Source organism: Taudactylus pleione, unplaced genomic scaffold, assembly GCF_031769625.1.
Source record: "Taudactylus pleione unplaced genomic scaffold, aTauple2 ptg001724l, whole genome shotgun sequence".
Taxonomy (NCBI): Eukaryota; Metazoa; Chordata; class Amphibia; order Anura; family Myobatrachidae; genus Taudactylus; species Taudactylus pleione.
Genome location: NW_028286121.1, coordinates 1,378,424 through 1,397,696, shown reverse-complemented (window position 1 = coordinate 1,397,696; position 19,273 = coordinate 1,378,424). Strand labels below are relative to the sequence as shown.

Here is a 19,273-nt window from a genome sequence, read left to right as displayed (position 1 = left end):
AAAGTAGTGCCACCCCCATAGTTCTGTCCCTTAAAGTAGTGCACCCCCCATAGTTCTGTCCCTTAAAGTAGTGCATCCCCTTTAGTTCTGTCCCTTAAAGTAGTGCTCACCCCCCCACCTGTACTTACCTGATCTATTGCAACCATCATCCAGGCTGTTCTAGCTGCCACACTGACTGGGTCTAACTAGATCCAGCAGATGCAGCCGTGCAGGTTCCTCAGCACGCGTGTGACGTCATGACATCACCCATGCACTGCATCACTGGGAATGCTGGCGTCTGAAGCGATCGAAGGCTTCCTTAGCCTCCGATCACTTCAGAGACCAGCGCACTCAGTCATGCAGTAGTGGTGCAGCAAAGGGCACAGTGTGTGGCTCCACCGTACACCGCTTTCCCTACGCCCCTGACTGAAACATTACCCCTGACCGCTGTCAGCCCAGGCCGGGGATCCCTCTCCAGTTGAAATGCTGAGTAGGTCCACTTTTGGGTTCGGAAGCTCTTCACCCCCTTTAGCCAGTTAGCAACAAACTCACCAGCCAGCCAGTCTGCTTGTTCTGAGAAGTCAGAGTATCAATCAGACAAGAACTAAATCTAACTAGTAATTTCTCCAGCGCTGTTATATTCCTTATCCATGGCCTGGTGCTCACCGGTTTTCCTTCCAGCCATCGGGAGAATAACAATCTCAGCCAGCTGACATACTCTGCCTGATCTCCCCAAGCCTGTAGCGGCTCAGGGTCCAAAATGGTTCCAGGGCTCTCACTGTCAGATACTCAAAGAAAAATACTACTTGTTATCCAGGAAAAAAATATCACCATGCCAGGAATACCACTAATAAAAAAAACATCTGCTGCTTCCCGATAGAGCCCATGGATCCCTAGAGTCTTATAAAGCTCACCACATTAAACTTTAATTCATTATCATTATTAGAATGTGATAAATAAATGAATTCATTATATAAGTCCCCTGAGTAGTTAAAACTGTAATCTAATAAGGTGCTTAAAAGTCATCCAATCTTCATGCTATCCAAAGTTCTGCCAATAATAATCCATAATATCACAGTCCCCTTTGCTTCCACAGGGTTAACATTCAAAGTACGGACGGTTGATTGTATCCACAGTTACACAATCCTTTGCCAGCATAAAGTTGATAGTAAAAGGGATTACACAGAGAACTCAAGGACACTGATTCAGCTATAAAAATCTCCTCCTTGTTTTTTATTACCTTTTGAACAGTTTATTAAAGGCACCAGGCAAACAGTGTATAAAAAACAAAAAAATACTACTTACAGGATAGCAGTACATCTGCTATAACAAATTGCACATTCTACAGCAAAGTGCAAACAAAGAATGAATGGATGCGAGGATGGAAATACGCTTTACATCTGGGGGGAGTTTATTTACTAAGTGGCGGCTTTAAAAAGCTGACGCTTCCCGACATGTTTGTGTCCCAAATTTAAAAGGTCACAGACACTAGGCACTGCCATGGGAACCAGATTTGCCCTGAGTTTTGCCAAACCTTAAATAGAATGTTTTGAGAACTACATAAGCTGTGCCCAGAAGGCAGGTATTTCAGCAGTTTAATCTTTATTTAAAAAAGTACCAACACAATCATTTTATTTTTGATTCATAGTTTTTTTTTAAAGAATGAATTACCAGCACTAGGAACTGCCATGGGAACCTACTTTGCCCTGAGTTTTGCCAAACTATTTCTAGAATGTTTTGAGAATTCCATATGCTGTGCCCTATAAGTCAGGTATTTAAGCAGTTGAATCTTTCCTCAAAAAAGGATAGTTCAGCTGGGGAAGTGTCACATGATTATTATTTTTTTATTGTCATGTGACAACACAATTATATAGCTTTTTATTCTACATATGCTACAGCCTATTTGGGGTGAACCTGGGTCTCTATGGCAATTATATAGATGACAGCTCAAATGTAATAGCCTGCGAAAGGTAAAACAAGTTTGGTGTTGCCTTGAAATTGGCACTTAAAATCTCACCACTGCCCTCCACTCACAGTCTTTTACACTAGTATCAATGTGACTTTTGTATGGAATTGGGACAGCACTTTAATTAAACACACTGTTTAACATTTCAATTGCAATTATGCACATCAGTTATTTGCATGCTGCACTTTTGGTCAGGTATAATTATTTTCACTGGGAGCATTCCGGCAACTACTGTACCTCAATTATGACAGTAGTCGCCACAAGATTTGCAAGAATAACAATCCAAAAGGGAAGATTCTACACTTACTAAGGAATTTTTGTATAAATTAGACATTTCATAAACAAGTCAAAACCATGCATTAGTCTTTTATGAATTAAGGATACCCAGAATGGATACTTAGGTAGGGAATTCATTATAAGGGGTATATTTACTAGAGTGCAGGTTTTTAGAAGTGGAGATTTTGCCCATAGCAACCAATCATACTCTACTTATTTATCTAGCATCTTCTAGAAGATAATAGCTAGAATCTGATAGGTTGCTATGGGCAACATCTCCACCTAGACTTTAGTAAATATACCCCCTAGACCCTAAAGTAAGACACAGAAGAGGGACCGAGAAGAAAATTGGGGATATGTCTATGGCTGCCACATAATGCCTGAGATAAATGGGAGAATTGTCTCTTTATTAAAACTGGATGATCTATTACAATTATTTATAGATCCTTATTTCAGGTTTTCTGATAATAGCAAAAAAAGAAAAATCAACTTCAGATATGGACTTCCTGGGTACCACCGAAATCAGAGACTTTTTAGATGTGGAAAGGAAAAATTGCCATACAGTACTTCTTGCCATGGTGGACAAAACAGTGGTAACTTTGTGTCATTTACTATAAAGGATTAATATACAATTGAGACCTTTATTAACTATACATCCACAAAGTAAGACAGACTCTGTATAACAGGGGAATTTGCTGCTGACTCTAGAGAGGCTGCTTATGAACGATGAACACCGATTGCGGCTTCAAAAGGAGTTTATTCAGATGGCCTTACATTAAGGGGTCTATGTACTAAGCAGTGTTAGGAGACAGAGTGAAAAGTGATAAGGTACCAGCCAATCAGCTCCCAACTGTCATTTTTCAAACACAGCCTGTGAGATGGCAGTTAGGAGCTGATTGGCTGGCACCTTATCACTTTTCACTCCGTCTCCTAACACTGCTTAGTAAATAGACCCCCTAAGTCCCTATTGGGGCCTATCCATTACGCGACCTGAAAAACTGAACGACTAGCGTTCAGTCCTTCAGGTCGCCGGGTGTGGTGCCCACACTGAACGGCGTTCGCTGAATGTCATTCAGTGCAGGATCCCGACCTCCTATCTGGCAACATGTGGAACCTGACTATCGTCGTCAGGTTGACCAGCATGTTTCGTAGATAGTCTGGGTCGTCAAGGACCCAGCGTGCACGCGCATCGCTGATCTTTGCCGGCTATCCATTAGACGACTTTCTGAACAATGCGACCAAAACCTCCTGGCTTTGGTCGGATCGTTCATAAAGTCGTGTAATGGATAGGCCCCTTAAAAGTGTGCATGAGATTCTGTGTGATCATGCCGCTTGGAGCTTATTACTAATCCCTTTTGCTAACAACTTTATGCTAGCATGAAACTGTGTAACCCTGGACACAACCAGTCCATATTTTCAATATTATTATTATCCTTCATTTATGTGGTCCCACAAGGGCTCTGCAGCACCTTACAGAGTACAGAAACAGTATGAATAAAACAAGAAGAAAGTGACTTACAATATAGTACATTGCAGGACATGGACAAGGTTTATAAACATTGCTGCATCAGTGGTCATAATACTCAAATAAGCCACAGGGCGGCGGAGTCCGAGAGTTGGGTGCTATGCCGGCAGTGGGGAGGAGGTCATGGTATAAGTAAGGGAAGGCGATGCACATGAGGGTAGAGGGCCCTGCTCATGAGAGCTTACAGTCTAAAGGGGAGGAGTCCGACAGATCGGAGAGACACAGAGGGGAGAGGCAGCAAGCGAGCAGCATAGAGCAGGAGGTAAGGATGAGAGCTGGATGGCTTTGATGAAGTAGTGGGTCTTGAAAACCAGTTTGGAGCTTTGAAGAGAGATGGAGAGTCTGATAGGGAGAGAGTTCCAGAGGTAGGGAGCAGCATGGGCGGGAGTGGGAAGAGATCTGTGATATTGTGGATTTTTTATTATCAGAAATATGGATTTTCTGAATATTGGATGACTACTGAATGCTTGCTGTTAGGCTGTATTGGGGCTACCTTGCATGGCATTCTGTTATTATTAATATTATTATTATTATTATTACTAATATTTGTATCATTTTTTTTATATATGATGCCACAAAGTGTCCATAGTGCCACAAGGGGAAACGGACAACACACAAATAATACAGTATATGGTTCTATCTGGGCCAAGTGCTGCCAGCAGTGTAGCTACAGTTATTTAATGTTCCATTCCTTACTTATCCTGACTCGGCCCATTTCCTACAATGTTCGTTCATTTCCTCTTCATCCTGTCACCTACATCACTAGGGCGCCTCCAGTCCTACAACTAAAATCAGGCCACCGGGTCAAAACCCACGCCCCTGAACTGGCACAAATCCTGGCGCTGCCTCTCCCTAATCCTGTGGTGGTACTGCTGTGTTTCTGCATGGATTTCAGTGCCTGCTTCCAGGGGAGCGTCCACTTTGGAACCAAGAACTAGCTCGGCCGCTGCTGTTGCAATCTGGTGTCAGTCAGTGTACCAGGTGCTTGCTGAGCTGTAGACACTTTCTCATATACAGTCCCCTAAAGCTTCACCTGGGTGCCAGCCAAGGATTAGGCAATTCCACTGCTGCCAATAAAAGTGAGGATATTGGGTTAATGTTTAATTCATTTGGCTTTAACCGGAGGCCGCCTTATTTACCAGCTGGGCACACCCGTGAGCTCTGTGCATGCAAACATCACTTAGACAAATAACTGCTAGAAATAAATGTACCTCATTGTATAGCCAAGCACTGTAGCAATTACTGCACTCTAAAAGAGGTAAGTATCGAGCGGCTGACCCCACCAAAAATCATATACAATGGCTATTGGTGGAGCATAGATCCTGCTCATGGAGGTAATGTTTTGTTACACTTCTGTCAGCAAAAGGCCAAGCTTGTTTGTGCCCCCACTTTCGGCAGGTGCTAAGTCTTGCATCTGGGGTGCATACTTCCTTCCAGTGATCTTACATAAGTGTGATAGGAGCCGTGGACCATGAGGTTACAGTATCTGAAGTGTAGGTCTCTTCATACCATGGAGCAGCCTTCATTTATCACTGTTGTGGTCCCCACACAGTATCGGAGCCTTGTCAGGTTAATGTCAATATTGTCCGCACCAGAGAGTGTCACCAAACCTGACTCACAGCCACCTATGTCTCATCTGTGAGCACAACTGCAGAGAGCGGCCGGGCCAATCAGTGAGTTAATGTGTAACCATTCCAGAGAAGTCTCTTTAGGCCAACCAAGTATTGCTCAACCACCTCCACAGAATTTTTTCTATTAATAGACTATTGTATTTCTCATCAAAATGCATATAATCATTATTCTAATAATTATTAACTACCACTGACTGACAAAAAGCCTGCGTGGGAAAGTTTTCTGCTGAAATACTCCACTTTCAGGCTAGAGCAACAGATCTTACACCAACAACATTAGGCCTCCACCAAGGTAAAAAGATATCTGACCATAAGACCAACACAACGTGACTCCACACAACATCCCCATACAGCATTGTCCACACCAACAACTCCATCCAACGCTCCACCTCAACATCCCCATCTAACGCTCCACACCAACCACATTCAATGATCCACACCAACATCCCCATCCAACGCTCCACACCAACCCCATTTAATGCTCCACACCAACATCCCCATCCAATGCTCCACACCAACATTCCTATCCAATGCTCCACACCAACATCCCCATCCAACACTCCACACCAACAACCCCATCCAACGCTCCACACCAACATCCCCATCCAACCAATGCTCCACACCAACCCCATCCAACACTCCACAGCAACATCCCCATCCATTGCCCCACACAAACATCCCCATCCAACCAATGCTCCACACCAACCCCATCCAACGCTCAACCTCAACATTCTCATCCAACGCTCCACAGCAACTCCATTCAATGCTCCACACCAACATCCCCATCCAATGCTCCACACCTACCCCATTTAACGCTCCATACCAACATGCCCATCCAACACTCCAAACCAACAACCCCATCCAATGCTCCACACCAACAACCCCATCCAATGATCCAAACCAACAACTCCAACCAATGCTCCACACCAACCCCATCCAACGCAACACACCAATCCCATCCAACGCTCCACACCAACATCCCCATCCAACGCTCCACACCAACAACCCCATCCAACGCTCCACACCAACAACCCCATGCAACGCTCCACACCAACAACCCCATCCAACGCTCCACACCAACAACCCCATCCAACGCTCCACACCAATAACCCCATCCAATGCTCCACACCAACATCCCCATCCAACCAATGCCCCACACCAACATCCCCATCCAACGCTCCACACCAACATCCCCATCCAACGCTCCACACCAACATCCCCATCCAACGCTGCACACCAACATCTCCATCCAACGCTCCACACCAACAAACAGATAAGACTACAGCTTTTCATAGCAGCACAGCAGAACCCAACATGCTGTGTATAACAACGATCTTTTCATACCCTACACAGTGGTAACCGGTGCGACAGACGGGATAGGAAAGGCCTATGCGGAGCAGGTCAGTATATATTAGTTTGTCTATATGTCTGTTTGTCTGTCTGGCTATCGTGTCTCTCTAACACATAATGTTCCTTTATCACAGTTGGCCCAGAGGGGATTTGACATCGTCCTCATCAGCCGGAATCTTCAAAAGCTTCAAAAAGTTGCAGAAGGGATAGGTGAGAGATTAGGAAGAGTACCCGCGTGACGCCCTCTGCTGTAGTTCTAGATAGACACATTTATGATAGCTGTTTCTGTTACACACTTAGATACAGGCAGAGGTTTCTACACTATAATATCTCTCTAGCTATACATATATATATATATATATAATATATATATATATATAATATATATATATTAGGCTTGCCATATCATCCCTTTAATTCGGGACATTTAGGAATTACACAGATTTTGTGACTGGCTGACAAATATCCATCTCACATCTTTTTTTAATGTATTCTGTTTTTATTAAGATTTTCAAATGAACAAAAACAATTCAAACAGTTCACTCTTTCACCAATGCATAATAGGAATCGTTCAATAGAGCGCTTCAAAACTGTCCAATAAAAGAGATCATTTACATAATATTAATTGAACAATCTTATAGAAAATCACATCTTAACTCCACAGAGAAACGAGCTGGATGTAAGACCAGGATAATCCAGGTGGATTTCACAGGAGGACCTGAAATTTACTCCATTGTTGAGGAGAGTTTGAAGGACTTGGACATTGGGATTCTTGGTAATACCAGTCTTCCTTGTGGTGACAGAATATTCTAAATATCAGATGATGCAGGATCAGACAGTGCTGATATAATATACAGGGATCTCCTGACTGGTTATTATTATCAGGACAGGATCAGACAGTGCTGGGTCTCTATATATAATATACAGTGATCTCCTGACTGGTTATTATCATCAGGACAGGATCAGACAGTGCTGGGTCTCTATATATAATATACAGTGATCTCCTGACTGGTTATTATCATCAGGACAGGATCAGACAGTGCTGGGTCTCTATATATAATATACAGAGAGATCTCCTGACTGGTTATTATTATCAGGACAGGATCAGACAGCGCTGGGTCTCTATATATAATATACAGAGATCTCCTGACTGGTTGTTATTATTATCAGGATAGGATCAGACAGCGCTGGGTCTCTATATATAATATACAGAGATCTCCTGACTGGTTATTATTATCAGGACAGGATCTGACAGTGCTGGGTCTCTATATATAATATACAGAGATCTCCTGACTGGTTATTATTATCAGGACAGGATCTGACAGTGCTGGGTCTCTATATATAATATACAGAGATCTCCTGACTGGTTATTATTATCATGACAGGATCAGACAGTGCTGGGTCTCTATATATAATATACAGTGATCTCCTGACTGGTTATTATCATCAGGACAGGATCAGTCAGTGCTGGGTCTCTATATATAATGTACAGAGTTCTCCTGACTGGCTATTATTATCAGGACAGGTTCAGACAGTGCTGGATCTCTATATATAATATACAGAGATCTCCTGACTGGTTATTATTATCAATATCACACAGTGCTGGGTCTTTCTCTCTCTCTCTATCTATCTATCTATCTATCTATATATATATATATATATATATATATATATATATAATCATACATGCCTACCCTCCCGGTTTTCGCGGGAGGCTCACGATTTTTCGGGTAACCCCCCGCACCCCCGGAAGGGTAGGCATTTCTCCCGCATTCTGCCCACTTCCTAGTGAAGTGGGCAGAATGAGGAGAATACCCGAGGCGATATCGGGTCTCCGTGAAGGGGGGGGCTTAAGCCGTGGTTCTGCATGATCACAGCATTTGGCCCCGCCCACTATGTAAATTGTACCCAATCGCGGCAATTTTACCACGAGGGGGCGGGGCTTAATGACGCGAATCATCAAGCCCTGCCCCCGTCGGACCCCTGCTGCTTCTCTTACCGGGGCTTCTCCCGGGAAGAGAGTATTAAAGGTAGGCAACTATGATAGATATATATATATATATATATATATATATATATATTATACAGAGATCTCCTGACTTGTTATTATCAGGACAGGATCAGACAGTGCTGGGTCTATATATAATATACAGAGATCTCCTGACTGGTTATTATCAGGACAGGATCAGACAGCGCTGGGTCTCTATATATAATATACAGAGATTTCCTGACTGGTTATTATTATCAGGACAGGATCAGACAGTGCTGCGTCTCTATATATAATATACAGAGATTTCCTGACTGGTTATTATTATCAGGACAGGATCAGACAGTGCTGGGTCTCTATGTATAATCTACAGAGATTTCCTGACTGGTTATTATTATCAGGATAGGATCAGACAGTGCTGGGTCTCTATATATAATATACAGAGATTTCCTGACTGGTTATTATTATCAGGACAGGATCAGACAGTGCTGGGTCTCTATATATAATATACAGAGATCTCCTGACTGGTTATTATTATCAGGACAGGATCAGACAGTGCTGGGTCTCTATATATAATATACAGAGATTTCCTGACTGGTTATTATTATCAGGACAGGATCAGACAGTACTGGGTCTCTTTAGGCTCTATTTACTACAATCCGTATTTGTAATGCAGAATGTAGTGTGATATTACCGACTAAATTCGCATTGCGAATTCAGGCAATTTACTACAAATCCCTTGCAGGGACAGAGCTTGCGATAAAGTTCTGTTCCTGCGAATCCCCTCCGCACACTTATCACGGTATTTTCGCAAAAAATACCGTGACAAGTGCCGACGCATGCACCAACCGACCGTCGCTAAGCCCCGCCCCTGCGATCACAGACCCCTCCCTGTGACCCCCTTGATTAATTACACTTACCTGCAGTCATCGGTGCTCCGGTGATGTCCTCCGTGGCTCTGGTCAGCTGACATCCCATACTGCACTGGGACCTGGTCAAGTAACGACCGGGTCTCAGTGCACCATTGGAGACCAGCTGACCGGAGGGAGGACATCACCCGGAGCCCCGATCACTGGTCCCTGGACTATTTTTTTTTTCTTTTCTTTGCAGTGTATCAGCGTGTGGTCTGTTTAGCAGAGATCAGCTTGTGGTCTGTTTAGACCACACAGCTGATCACTGGGGCCGGCTCCAGGCTCTGCCCGTTAGAGCAGAGCAGGAGTCCGGTAACCGGGGAGACCCTGGATAACGCCACCTCCAGGTGGTGTTATTATCACAGGGCTTTCCCCAGTATTTTTTCACAATGTATTTTTAGTAACTATGGTCGGATCACATTTCCCATTACAGTTATGGGAAATGCGATCTGATTACTAAAAATAAGTGATAATAAGGCTTGGAGTAGAATTTTACGAATTCTACTCCAATTGCCCTGTAATAACTATAGGTAATACTAAAATAAGGTGAAAAGGGTGTGAAAACACAAAACAGCCTTTTTCACTTTATTTTAGTACAAATAACGTTATAAAAATAGGGCCCTATATATAATACATAGTTGCCTACTTTTGAAAAACACTTTCAGGGAGATTGCAGATGGGAGTAGAATGCGCCGCGAGCAAGGGGTGTGTCTAGGCATTAACTGCACTCTAAACGGGCACTCACTAACAGCCATCCATGATTAAATGGATGGCTGTCAGTGAGGGCCCTTTCGGAGTGCAGTTAATGCCTATGGCACTCACCACCACCACTAGCCACTATTCACTTCCCTTTAATAATACTTCTACTTATGTTAAGCCAGGCCACCGTGGCAGGAGAAAAGGCCACCGCTGCTGCTGAACTGTGCACACCGGCACCTCTGATCAGAGCACCGCAGCGCCGCTGTTTACCGATCCCGACGATCTCACTGCTGTCTAGCAGGCCCCGCCCCCGGCATGCCAGGACTCACACATGCGCGCTCCGAAGTTAAAAAAACTAATAATAAAATCCGGGAGTTGATGTATACTTTGCGGGGGAGCGGGAGGCTTCATTAAAAATCGGGAGCCTCCTGCTAAAATTGGGAGGGTAGGCAAGTGTGATGATATAATATACAGAGATATCTTGGCTGGTTATTATCAGGACAGGATCAGACAGTGCTGGGTCTCTATATGTGACATGTATAGTATGGATATCTCTTGTTTCTATGCTCCTGATATTACATGTACATTGTACTGTATATTATAACAACTGTGTGGTTTTCTCTTGTTGCAGTAAATAATGTTGGGATGGTTTACCATGGTAAATATTGTCAATTTCTTAATGTACCTGACATAAATAAGGTGAGTGCCGATTAGTGGGACTTATTATTGTTGAGATAAAGTCAAGATTTTAATTTAAGATTTATGATTCAAGTATTTTATAGTGAATTAGGATATATTTGCATTAATTATTATTATTATTATTAGGAGTGAGGACCAGTAACAGAGAGGGCAGGAAGGACCACCGAGTAACATAAGTTTGGCGGGAGGAGAGGCTGGGGGCTTTGTGAGTTTGAGGAGTACAAATTAGATGATGTTGGAAGCAGGAATGTGCAGGCTCGGTTCTACTCGGTTCCGTTCGTTTTTTTTTACCGAATCTTATTGGCTATCCAAAACTCGTGGCAGCTGATACCCAATAAGATTCGGTAAAAAAAAACGAACGGAACCGAGTAGAACTGAGCCTGCACATCCCTAGTTGGAAGTACTGAGCCATTGGAGAGCTTGTTGCACGTAGTGTCCTTCTCTCCCGGAGTGTACAGGAGACTGCCTAATTTTTGGTGATCAATTCTTAACGCTCGAGAGAGTAGACCACCTCCTCGGATCCTGCCTTAGATCCAGACGCATGAGCGGAACTATAGTGGGTGAAGCTGGTATCGTTGCTATGGGAACCAGAGGCTTAAGAGGCCCCAGACCCAGGTCATTGTTTACCAAGTCCTGGAATTGCCTGCTAAGAAATTGGGTTTGTCCCTTTGCTCAGCCTGAAAGAGGGACTCATTTGTGCTCATAGTAATTGGCGGTCCGTCTCTACCTCTCAGTAAAGCTCCACACTAAGATGATGCATCTCCCACACTCCTGTGTCACCATCACAGGTACAGCTGAGCTAACCAGTGAGCATGGCACTGTCCTAGAGCAGGCTTCTCCAGTGTTGGACTGGGGCAAGAAGGACCCACTGTAGGGAATGCAGCAGTAGGGACCCATATCAGTCACCAGTCCATGGTCCCACTCTGCCAGTAACTCACCCACTAGTAGAGTAACAATATATTATTACAGTGCAAAATCTGAAACCAGATGCATAAGGGAAGAGAGGATTCCACGCAGTGGGGACCCGCTGGGGATTTCCCCTGCTCCCCTGTGGGTCAGTCTGGCCCCGAGTACAGCCTTTGTGAAGTGAGCTGGGGGGTGGGGGCTGAACTCAAAGATTAGAAATGTCCCTGAAATGGACAGTGTGCTGTAATTAAGAAAATATCCACTATAAAGGGAATTTTCTGCATTAGGATGCAGGAGTTGGTTGGTTACTGCCCCCTCCTCTCGCCTTTGTACTTACAATAAGCTACAATCTTATCTGAAGGCCCTGCAGACGTGAAGTTGTATAAGATTAAAAAGCTGCCAATAGGGATGGAGCACGTGAAGTGTCGCCATTGGCAAACAAGGTGAAGATAAGAGGTAAATGGGATAAAATCCCTTACCAGACTTTTATGTAGGATAAGGCTGCCTAATGTAGAGACATTCCATTTTCAGCTAATGGTGTGTGTAATAGACATTATAAAAGGTAAAAGAGGTGTGTAGTGCATATTATAATATACTGGCGGCACTGTAATGGCACAGTATGAACCGGGGGCACTGGAGTGTGGCATAATATAAACCATACTTGCCTACCCTCCCGATTTGATCGGGAGCCTCCCGAAAATCGGGCGCCGCTCCTGACCACCTGGAAGACAAGGCAAGTCTCCTGGAACCAGCCGCAGCCGTCCCGCACCCCCCGTTGCCGGCCACTTAGTATGCAGCCCAGGGGATCAGATGACGCGATTCGCATTAAATCGTGTAATCGAAGCCCCGCCCCCCGCAGTACAGTGCCTGTATTATGGGCTCTGCACAGCGGGGGGCGGGGCCACGATGATGTGTTGAGCTGCCACGCCCCCCGCTCCGCCCACCTGCTGTGTACAGAGTGTCGTCCAGGCTGTCCCCTCCCGGAAGGGACAGCCTAAAGGTAGGCAAGTCTGATATAAACTGTAGATACTATAGTGTCGCTTAAAATTAACTGGGGGCACTGCAATGTGGCATATTACAAACTGGGGGCACGACAATGTGGCATAATATGTACTGGGGACAATCTGTGTAATAAGTTGACCTGGATGGAACATGTAGTATAATATGTACTGCTATCAAGGCAATGTAGCATTCAGTATGGTGAGCTGGGGGCACTACAATGTGGCATAATATGAACTTTGGGCAATGTGTGGTATAATGTGAACAAGGGCACAACTATGGTGCATGCAATGAACCAGGGCACTATTGTATTGCATACAATGAATGAGTGCATTACATTGGGGCATAAAAGAACTAAGGCACAACTATGGGGCATATAATTAACTAGGGCACTACTATAGGGCATAAAGTGAACAACTGCTATGCAGAAAGGTGTCTTTCTAGAAGCAATGTGGCAGAGGCCCCTTCAAAATGCTGCTATGGGGCCCATAAAGTTCTGGCTACTCCCCTGCCCAGCCAGACACCTCTTTAGAGGGTTACTCCAGCGAGAGCGTCCTCATGGGGAAGACAACTGAAGAAGGATTGTGGTAGTACAGGTTCCAACACAATCCTTTTATACAGCGGGTAAAATAAGTATTGAACACATCAACATTTTTCTCAGTAAATGTATTTGTATTGGGGCTATTGTAATGAAATTATCACCAAATGTCAGTAACAACCCATGCGATCCACACATGCAAAGAAATCAAACCATAGATGTCCATAAATTAAGTTAATAATAATAATGTGAAATGAGTCATGACCCAGGGAAAAAGTATTGAACACGCTTACTGAAATCTATTTAATACTTCGTACAAAAGCCTTTGAGGGTAATGACGGCTTCAAGACGCCTCCTGTATGGAGAAACTAGTCGCATGCATTGCTCAGGTGTGATTTTGGCCCATTCTTCCATACAATCTTCAAATCTCGAAGGTTCCGTGGCCTCTTCTATGAACTCTGGGCCTCTGGGCCTGATTCAGAGCCGCTCGTAAGCGGCCGCTCGTTCACTCCGAGCGATGTTCGCACATCTGCGCATGCGTATGGGTTTTAGTACGCATGCGCGAACCAGTCAGTGCGATCGAAAATTGTGTGCTCGCAAAATAGCGAATGCCTGCTAATTTGAGTGACAGGATGAGGCGTTTGTGGGTGGTAACAGGGGAAGGTGCTTGAAAACAGGGAGTGGAGATCCGAACGCAGGCGTGCCAAACGGTCAAAACGGGCGTTTTAAGGGTGTGCATAATTAACAAAGCAGCGTCATCGACCACGTCACTTGGTTGTCTTTTAGCCTGAACTGATTGCGGTAGGAAAATGCTACCACAAGCACTGCGAGAAGTTCATACGCCTTTCAATGTACTTGATTAATCTAATAAATAGCGGAGATGACGTATGATGCGAGCGGCCAGGGGGCGTTTTTTCCAAAATAGTGAGCGCATGTTTCGTTCGCTCGTTCAGACATAGAGGCGTCAACAGACCGCAAAGAGCGAGCGCTTAATTTAAATAGCCAGCCCCTTTTTGTGAACGAGCGGCCGCAAATAGTGTCTGGCTCTGAATCAGGCCCTCTGATCTTTGGTTCTTCCCATAGATTTTCAATTGGATTCAAGAATCCTGAAAAACAGCTCCACACCATGATGTTCCCACCTACAAACTTCACTGTTGGTATGGTGTTTTTGGGGTGATGTGCAGTGCCATTTCTCCTCCAAACATGGTGTGTATTATGGCATCCAAAGAGTTACATTTTGGTCACATCTGACCAGACTATGGGCCTGATTCAGAGGCACTCGCTATTTGCGAGCGCACGCTCTGAATCAGGGTGGGGAGGATTTTTTTTTTCCACACAGCTAGTGCGAACGGGAAGGAGACGGTCACAATTATCGCGACCATCGGGCTTGCGAGGAGACCCTGTGGTAGGGTCTCAGGTCTCGTAAGCCCAAGTGGACTCCCTGCTCTAATAGAGCAGGAAGTCCACTACTGACATCACTCGTGATGTCAGTAGGGCCACCCACAAACGGCAGGCGTTCCTTCAGGAACGCCTCCGTTTGTTCAGCCACCCCCCCTCCCCGCCTACAAAACGGGGCGAGCTGTCGATCAACATTGACAGCCGCCCCGTTTTGTTGCGAACCCTGGAGCAAGTGATTTCTCACTCGCAACGGGGCTTGCGCACACGTATTGCTCACGCCGCGCTTGTGCACTGGCCCACCATCGACCCGCTTGCGAGCGCTATGCGCTCTCGGGCGGGTCTAAATCAGGCCCTTATATTCTCCAAGTATTTCACAGGCTTGTCTAATATTGTGCAGCAAACTTTAAACGAGCTTCAACATGCTTTTTCTTCAGCAATGGAGTCTTGCGTGCTGAGCGTGCATACAGGTCATGGCGGTTGAGTGCATTACTTATTGTTTTCTTTGAAACAATTGTACCTGCTAATTCCAGGTCTTTCTGAAGCTCTCCACAAGTGGTCCATGGCTCTTGGACAACTCTTCTGATTATTCTTTTCACTCCCCTGTCAGAAATCTTGCGAGGAGCACCTGATCATGGCCGGTTTATGGTGAAATTATGTTCTTTCCACTTCCAGATTATGGCTCCAACAGTGCTCACTGGAACATTTAGAAGTTTTGAAATCCTTCTGTAACCAATGCCATCAGTATGTTTTGCAACAATAAGGTTGCGAAGGTGTTGAGAGAGCTCTTTGCTTTAACCCATCATGAGATGTTTCTTGTGTGACACCTTGGTAATGAGACACCTTTTTATAGGCCATCAATTGGGACTGAACCAACTTATTAATTTGTACTGACAAAGGGGCAGGATTGCTTTCTAATTACTGATAGATTTCAGCTGGTGTCTTGGCTTTCGATGCCTTTTTGCACCTCCCTTTCTTCATGTGTTCCATGTGTCATTTCACATTATTACACATAACTTTACATCTATGATTTGATTTCTTTGCATGTGTGGATTGCATGGGTTGTTGCTGACATTTGGTGAAAATATCATTACAATAGCCCCATTACACATATATTTACTGAGAAAAATGTTGATGTGTTCAATACTTATTTTACCCGCTGGACCTAATGGTTTGCTTTGTCGGACATCAGCCAGATGGTGCTGGGACTGTGACAAGACAGATGCCTTTCTGTTTTGGGAGATGAAATTACTACAGGTTAAAAACAAGTTGTTTCCATCTGTATCACTGTCCCGAAATGACCCGAATGTACTTAAAGAGCACAAGCAGCAGCTGCACATGAACACATGCTCATCGCCACCGGCACATGGTCGAAAGTTATTTTGACAGCACTTCTAACTGTCTCTGCTTCTAATGAGCCCTTAAAACCGATATGTAACGGATTTCAGAAGGAGCGGGTTATCACTGAGCGCTGCGGGCACCTAAACGCTGCTGTCGGCGTTTGGAAAGTGCATGTTTGGAATTTTCTCTGTTTTGCTCATAGAAGTTCATTATTTCGGTTTGAAATGAAACAATCTGAGCAAGCACACAGGCACTTTATGGTATATTGCATCCAGTGATCTGCAGACAACACAATGACATTTGTACTGTTTTCTATTCCTCTTAGCAAATAATGGATATCATTAACTGCAATGTACTGTCAATGGTGCAGGTAAGTGGCCAAATTTCTTTTCACCTGATGCATAGCATGGAATATTATTCTGACCCTCCCCCTTCAGGGTGACACAGACAGAAGGGAGCTATGGGCCTGTCCCTCCCCCGACAGGGTGACATAGACAGAAGGGGGATATGAGCCTGTCCCTCCCCCTGCAGGGTGACACAGATAGAAGGGAGCTATGAGCCCGTCCCTCCCCCGGCAGGGTGACACAGTGACATAGACAGAAGGGAGCTATGAGCCTGTCCCTCCCCCTGCAGTGTGACACAGACAGAAGGGAGCTATGTACCTGTCCCTCCCCCTGCAGGGTGACACAGACAGAAGGGAGCTATGTACCTGTCCCTCCCCCTGCAGGGTGACACAGACAGAAGGGAGCTATGAGCCTGTCCCTCCCCCTGCAGGGTGACACAGACAGAAGGGAGCTATGAGCCTGTCCCTCCCCCTGCAGGGTGACACAGACAGAAGGGGGCTATGAGCCTGTCCCTCCCCCTGCAGGGTGACACAGACAGAAGGGAGCTATGAGCCTGTCCCTCCCCCTGCAGGGTGACACAGACAGAAGGGAGCTATGAGTCTGTCCCTCCCCCGGCAGGGTGACACAGACAGAAGGAAGGTATGAGTCTGTTTCTGTACAGTATTCAGTCACTATTACAGTATTGTTGCAATGTGATTTTTTGTTTTATCTAGATGACACGAGTTGTGCTGCCAAAGATGGTGGAGAGGTATGGTATTTTCATTTGCTGGTTTTGCAGTCATGATGTGTCATGGGTGTGTAGATGATCGTGTCATGGGTGTGTAGATGATCGTGTCATGGGTGTGTAGATGATAATGTCATGGTTGTGTAGATGATAGTGTCATGGTTGTGTAGATGATAGTGCCATGGTTGTGTAGATGATAGTGCCATGGTTGTGTAGATGATAGTGCCATGGTTGTGTAGATGATAGTATCATGGTTGTGTAGATGATAGTGATTTGATTGATGGTTGTGCTGTCATGCTTATACTTTCCTGGAATAGTGAATGATTATGGGGCTTGATTATTTGATTTGTGGCACAAATCAGGGCATTGCACAGCAAAGTGCAGGGTCAGACGTGACAGGATTCATGGCCCCATGACCGCTTCACCTGCCCGAAACCCCCACTTAGAATTAAATTTATAAAGTTGGCAAGTTTGCTTTGGGTTGATGATTGTGCTGTGTAGATGGGGTTGGGTATGATATACCGAAAGCCAGAATTCCGACACCCATAGCAGTCAATGGTAAGTAACTTTCTAAGCCTAACCCCTACCCTAACCCACCCTTCCCGGTGCCTAACCCTCCCCCCCCTAGAGCCTAAACCTAACCTCCCCCTCCCCACACCCTAAACCTAACACCCCCTCCCCGGTGCCTAAGCCTAACCTTCCACTTAGTGCCGAAACCTAACCTCCCCCTCCCCGCACCCTAAAACTAACACCCCCTCCCCGGTGCCTAAGCCTAACCTCCCCCTTAGTGCCTAAACCTAACCTCCCCCTACCCACACCCTAATACTAACCATCCCTCCCCGATGCCTAACCCAAACCCTCTCCCTAGGGCCTCAGCCTCACCCCGCTAGCTGATGCTACCCTCCCCCTGCACCCTGATACTTACATTCGGGATACCGACGGTCGGAATACTGATATTAAGACCGTCGGCATCCAGCAAGCCACCTACATTCTGTGTAGATGTTATTGATTTGGTTAATGGTTGTGCTATATATACTGTTTGGTTGATATTTGGGCTGTTTGGGTGTTATAATTAAATAGTTGGGCTGTGTATGTGGTAGTGTGTAGATATTAGAGCTTTGGGTGATGGTTGTGTTGTGTATATGATAGTGTGTAGATATTAGAGCTTTGGTTGATGGTTCGGCTGTGTATGTGGTAGTGTGTAGATATTAGAGCTTTGGTTGATGGTTCGGCTGTGTATGTGGTAGTGGTTGGGCTGTGTATGTGGTAGTGTGTAGATATTAGAGCTTTGGTAGATGGTTTGGCTGTGTATGTGGTAGTGTGTAGATATTAGAGCTGTTGATGGTTGGGCTGTGTATTTGGTACTGGTTGGGCTGTGTATGTGGTAGTGTGTATATATTAGAGAATTGGATAACGGTTGAGCTGTGTATGTGGTAGTGTGTAGATATTAGAGCTTTGGTGATGGTTGGGCTGTGTATGTGGTAGTGTGTATATATTAGAGATTTGGATAACGGTTGGGCTGTGTATGTGGTAGTGTGTAGATATTAGAGCTTTGATGACGGTTGGGCTGTGTATGTGGTAGTGTGTAGATATTAGAGCTTTGGGTGATGGTTGGGCTGTGCATGTGGTAGTGTGTAGATATTAGAGCTTTGATGATGCTTGGGCTGTGTATGTGGTAGTGTGTAGATATTAGAGCATTGGGTGATGGTTGGGCAGTGTATGTAGTAGTGTGTAGATATTAGAGTTTTGGATGATGGTTGGGCTCTGTATGTGGTAGTGTGTAGACATTAGAGCATTGACTGATGGAGGGGCTGTGTATATGATAGTGTGTTGATATTACAGCTTTGGATGATGCTTGGGCTGTGTATGTGGTAGTGTGTAGATATTAAAGGTTTGGGGGATGGTGGGGCTGTGTATATGTTAGTGTGTAGATATTAGAGCTTTGGATGATGATTGGGCTGTGTATGTGGTAATGTGTAGATATTAGAGCTTTGAACGATGGT

At 44.9% G+C, this 19,273-nt stretch overlaps 1 protein-coding gene across 1 annotated transcript in view; it reads left to right on the top strand.

Moving 5' to 3' along the window:
* Positions 1-19,273, top strand: part of LOC148439530 (very-long-chain 3-oxoacyl-CoA reductase-B-like) — a 230,510-nt gene that overhangs the window by 28,011 nt on the left and 183,226 nt on the right. Inside the window, exons 2-7 of the mRNA XM_088464628.1 lie at positions 6,731-6,777; positions 6,862-6,937; positions 7,392-7,502; positions 10,956-11,023; positions 16,528-16,572; positions 17,260-17,294. Coding sequence (XP_088320754.1) covers positions 6,731-6,777; positions 6,862-6,937; positions 7,392-7,502; positions 10,956-11,023; positions 16,528-16,572; positions 17,260-17,294 — 382 coding nt within the window. The remainder of the gene's footprint in view (positions 1-6,730; positions 6,778-6,861; positions 6,938-7,391; positions 7,503-10,955; positions 11,024-16,527; positions 16,573-17,259; positions 17,295-19,273) is intronic.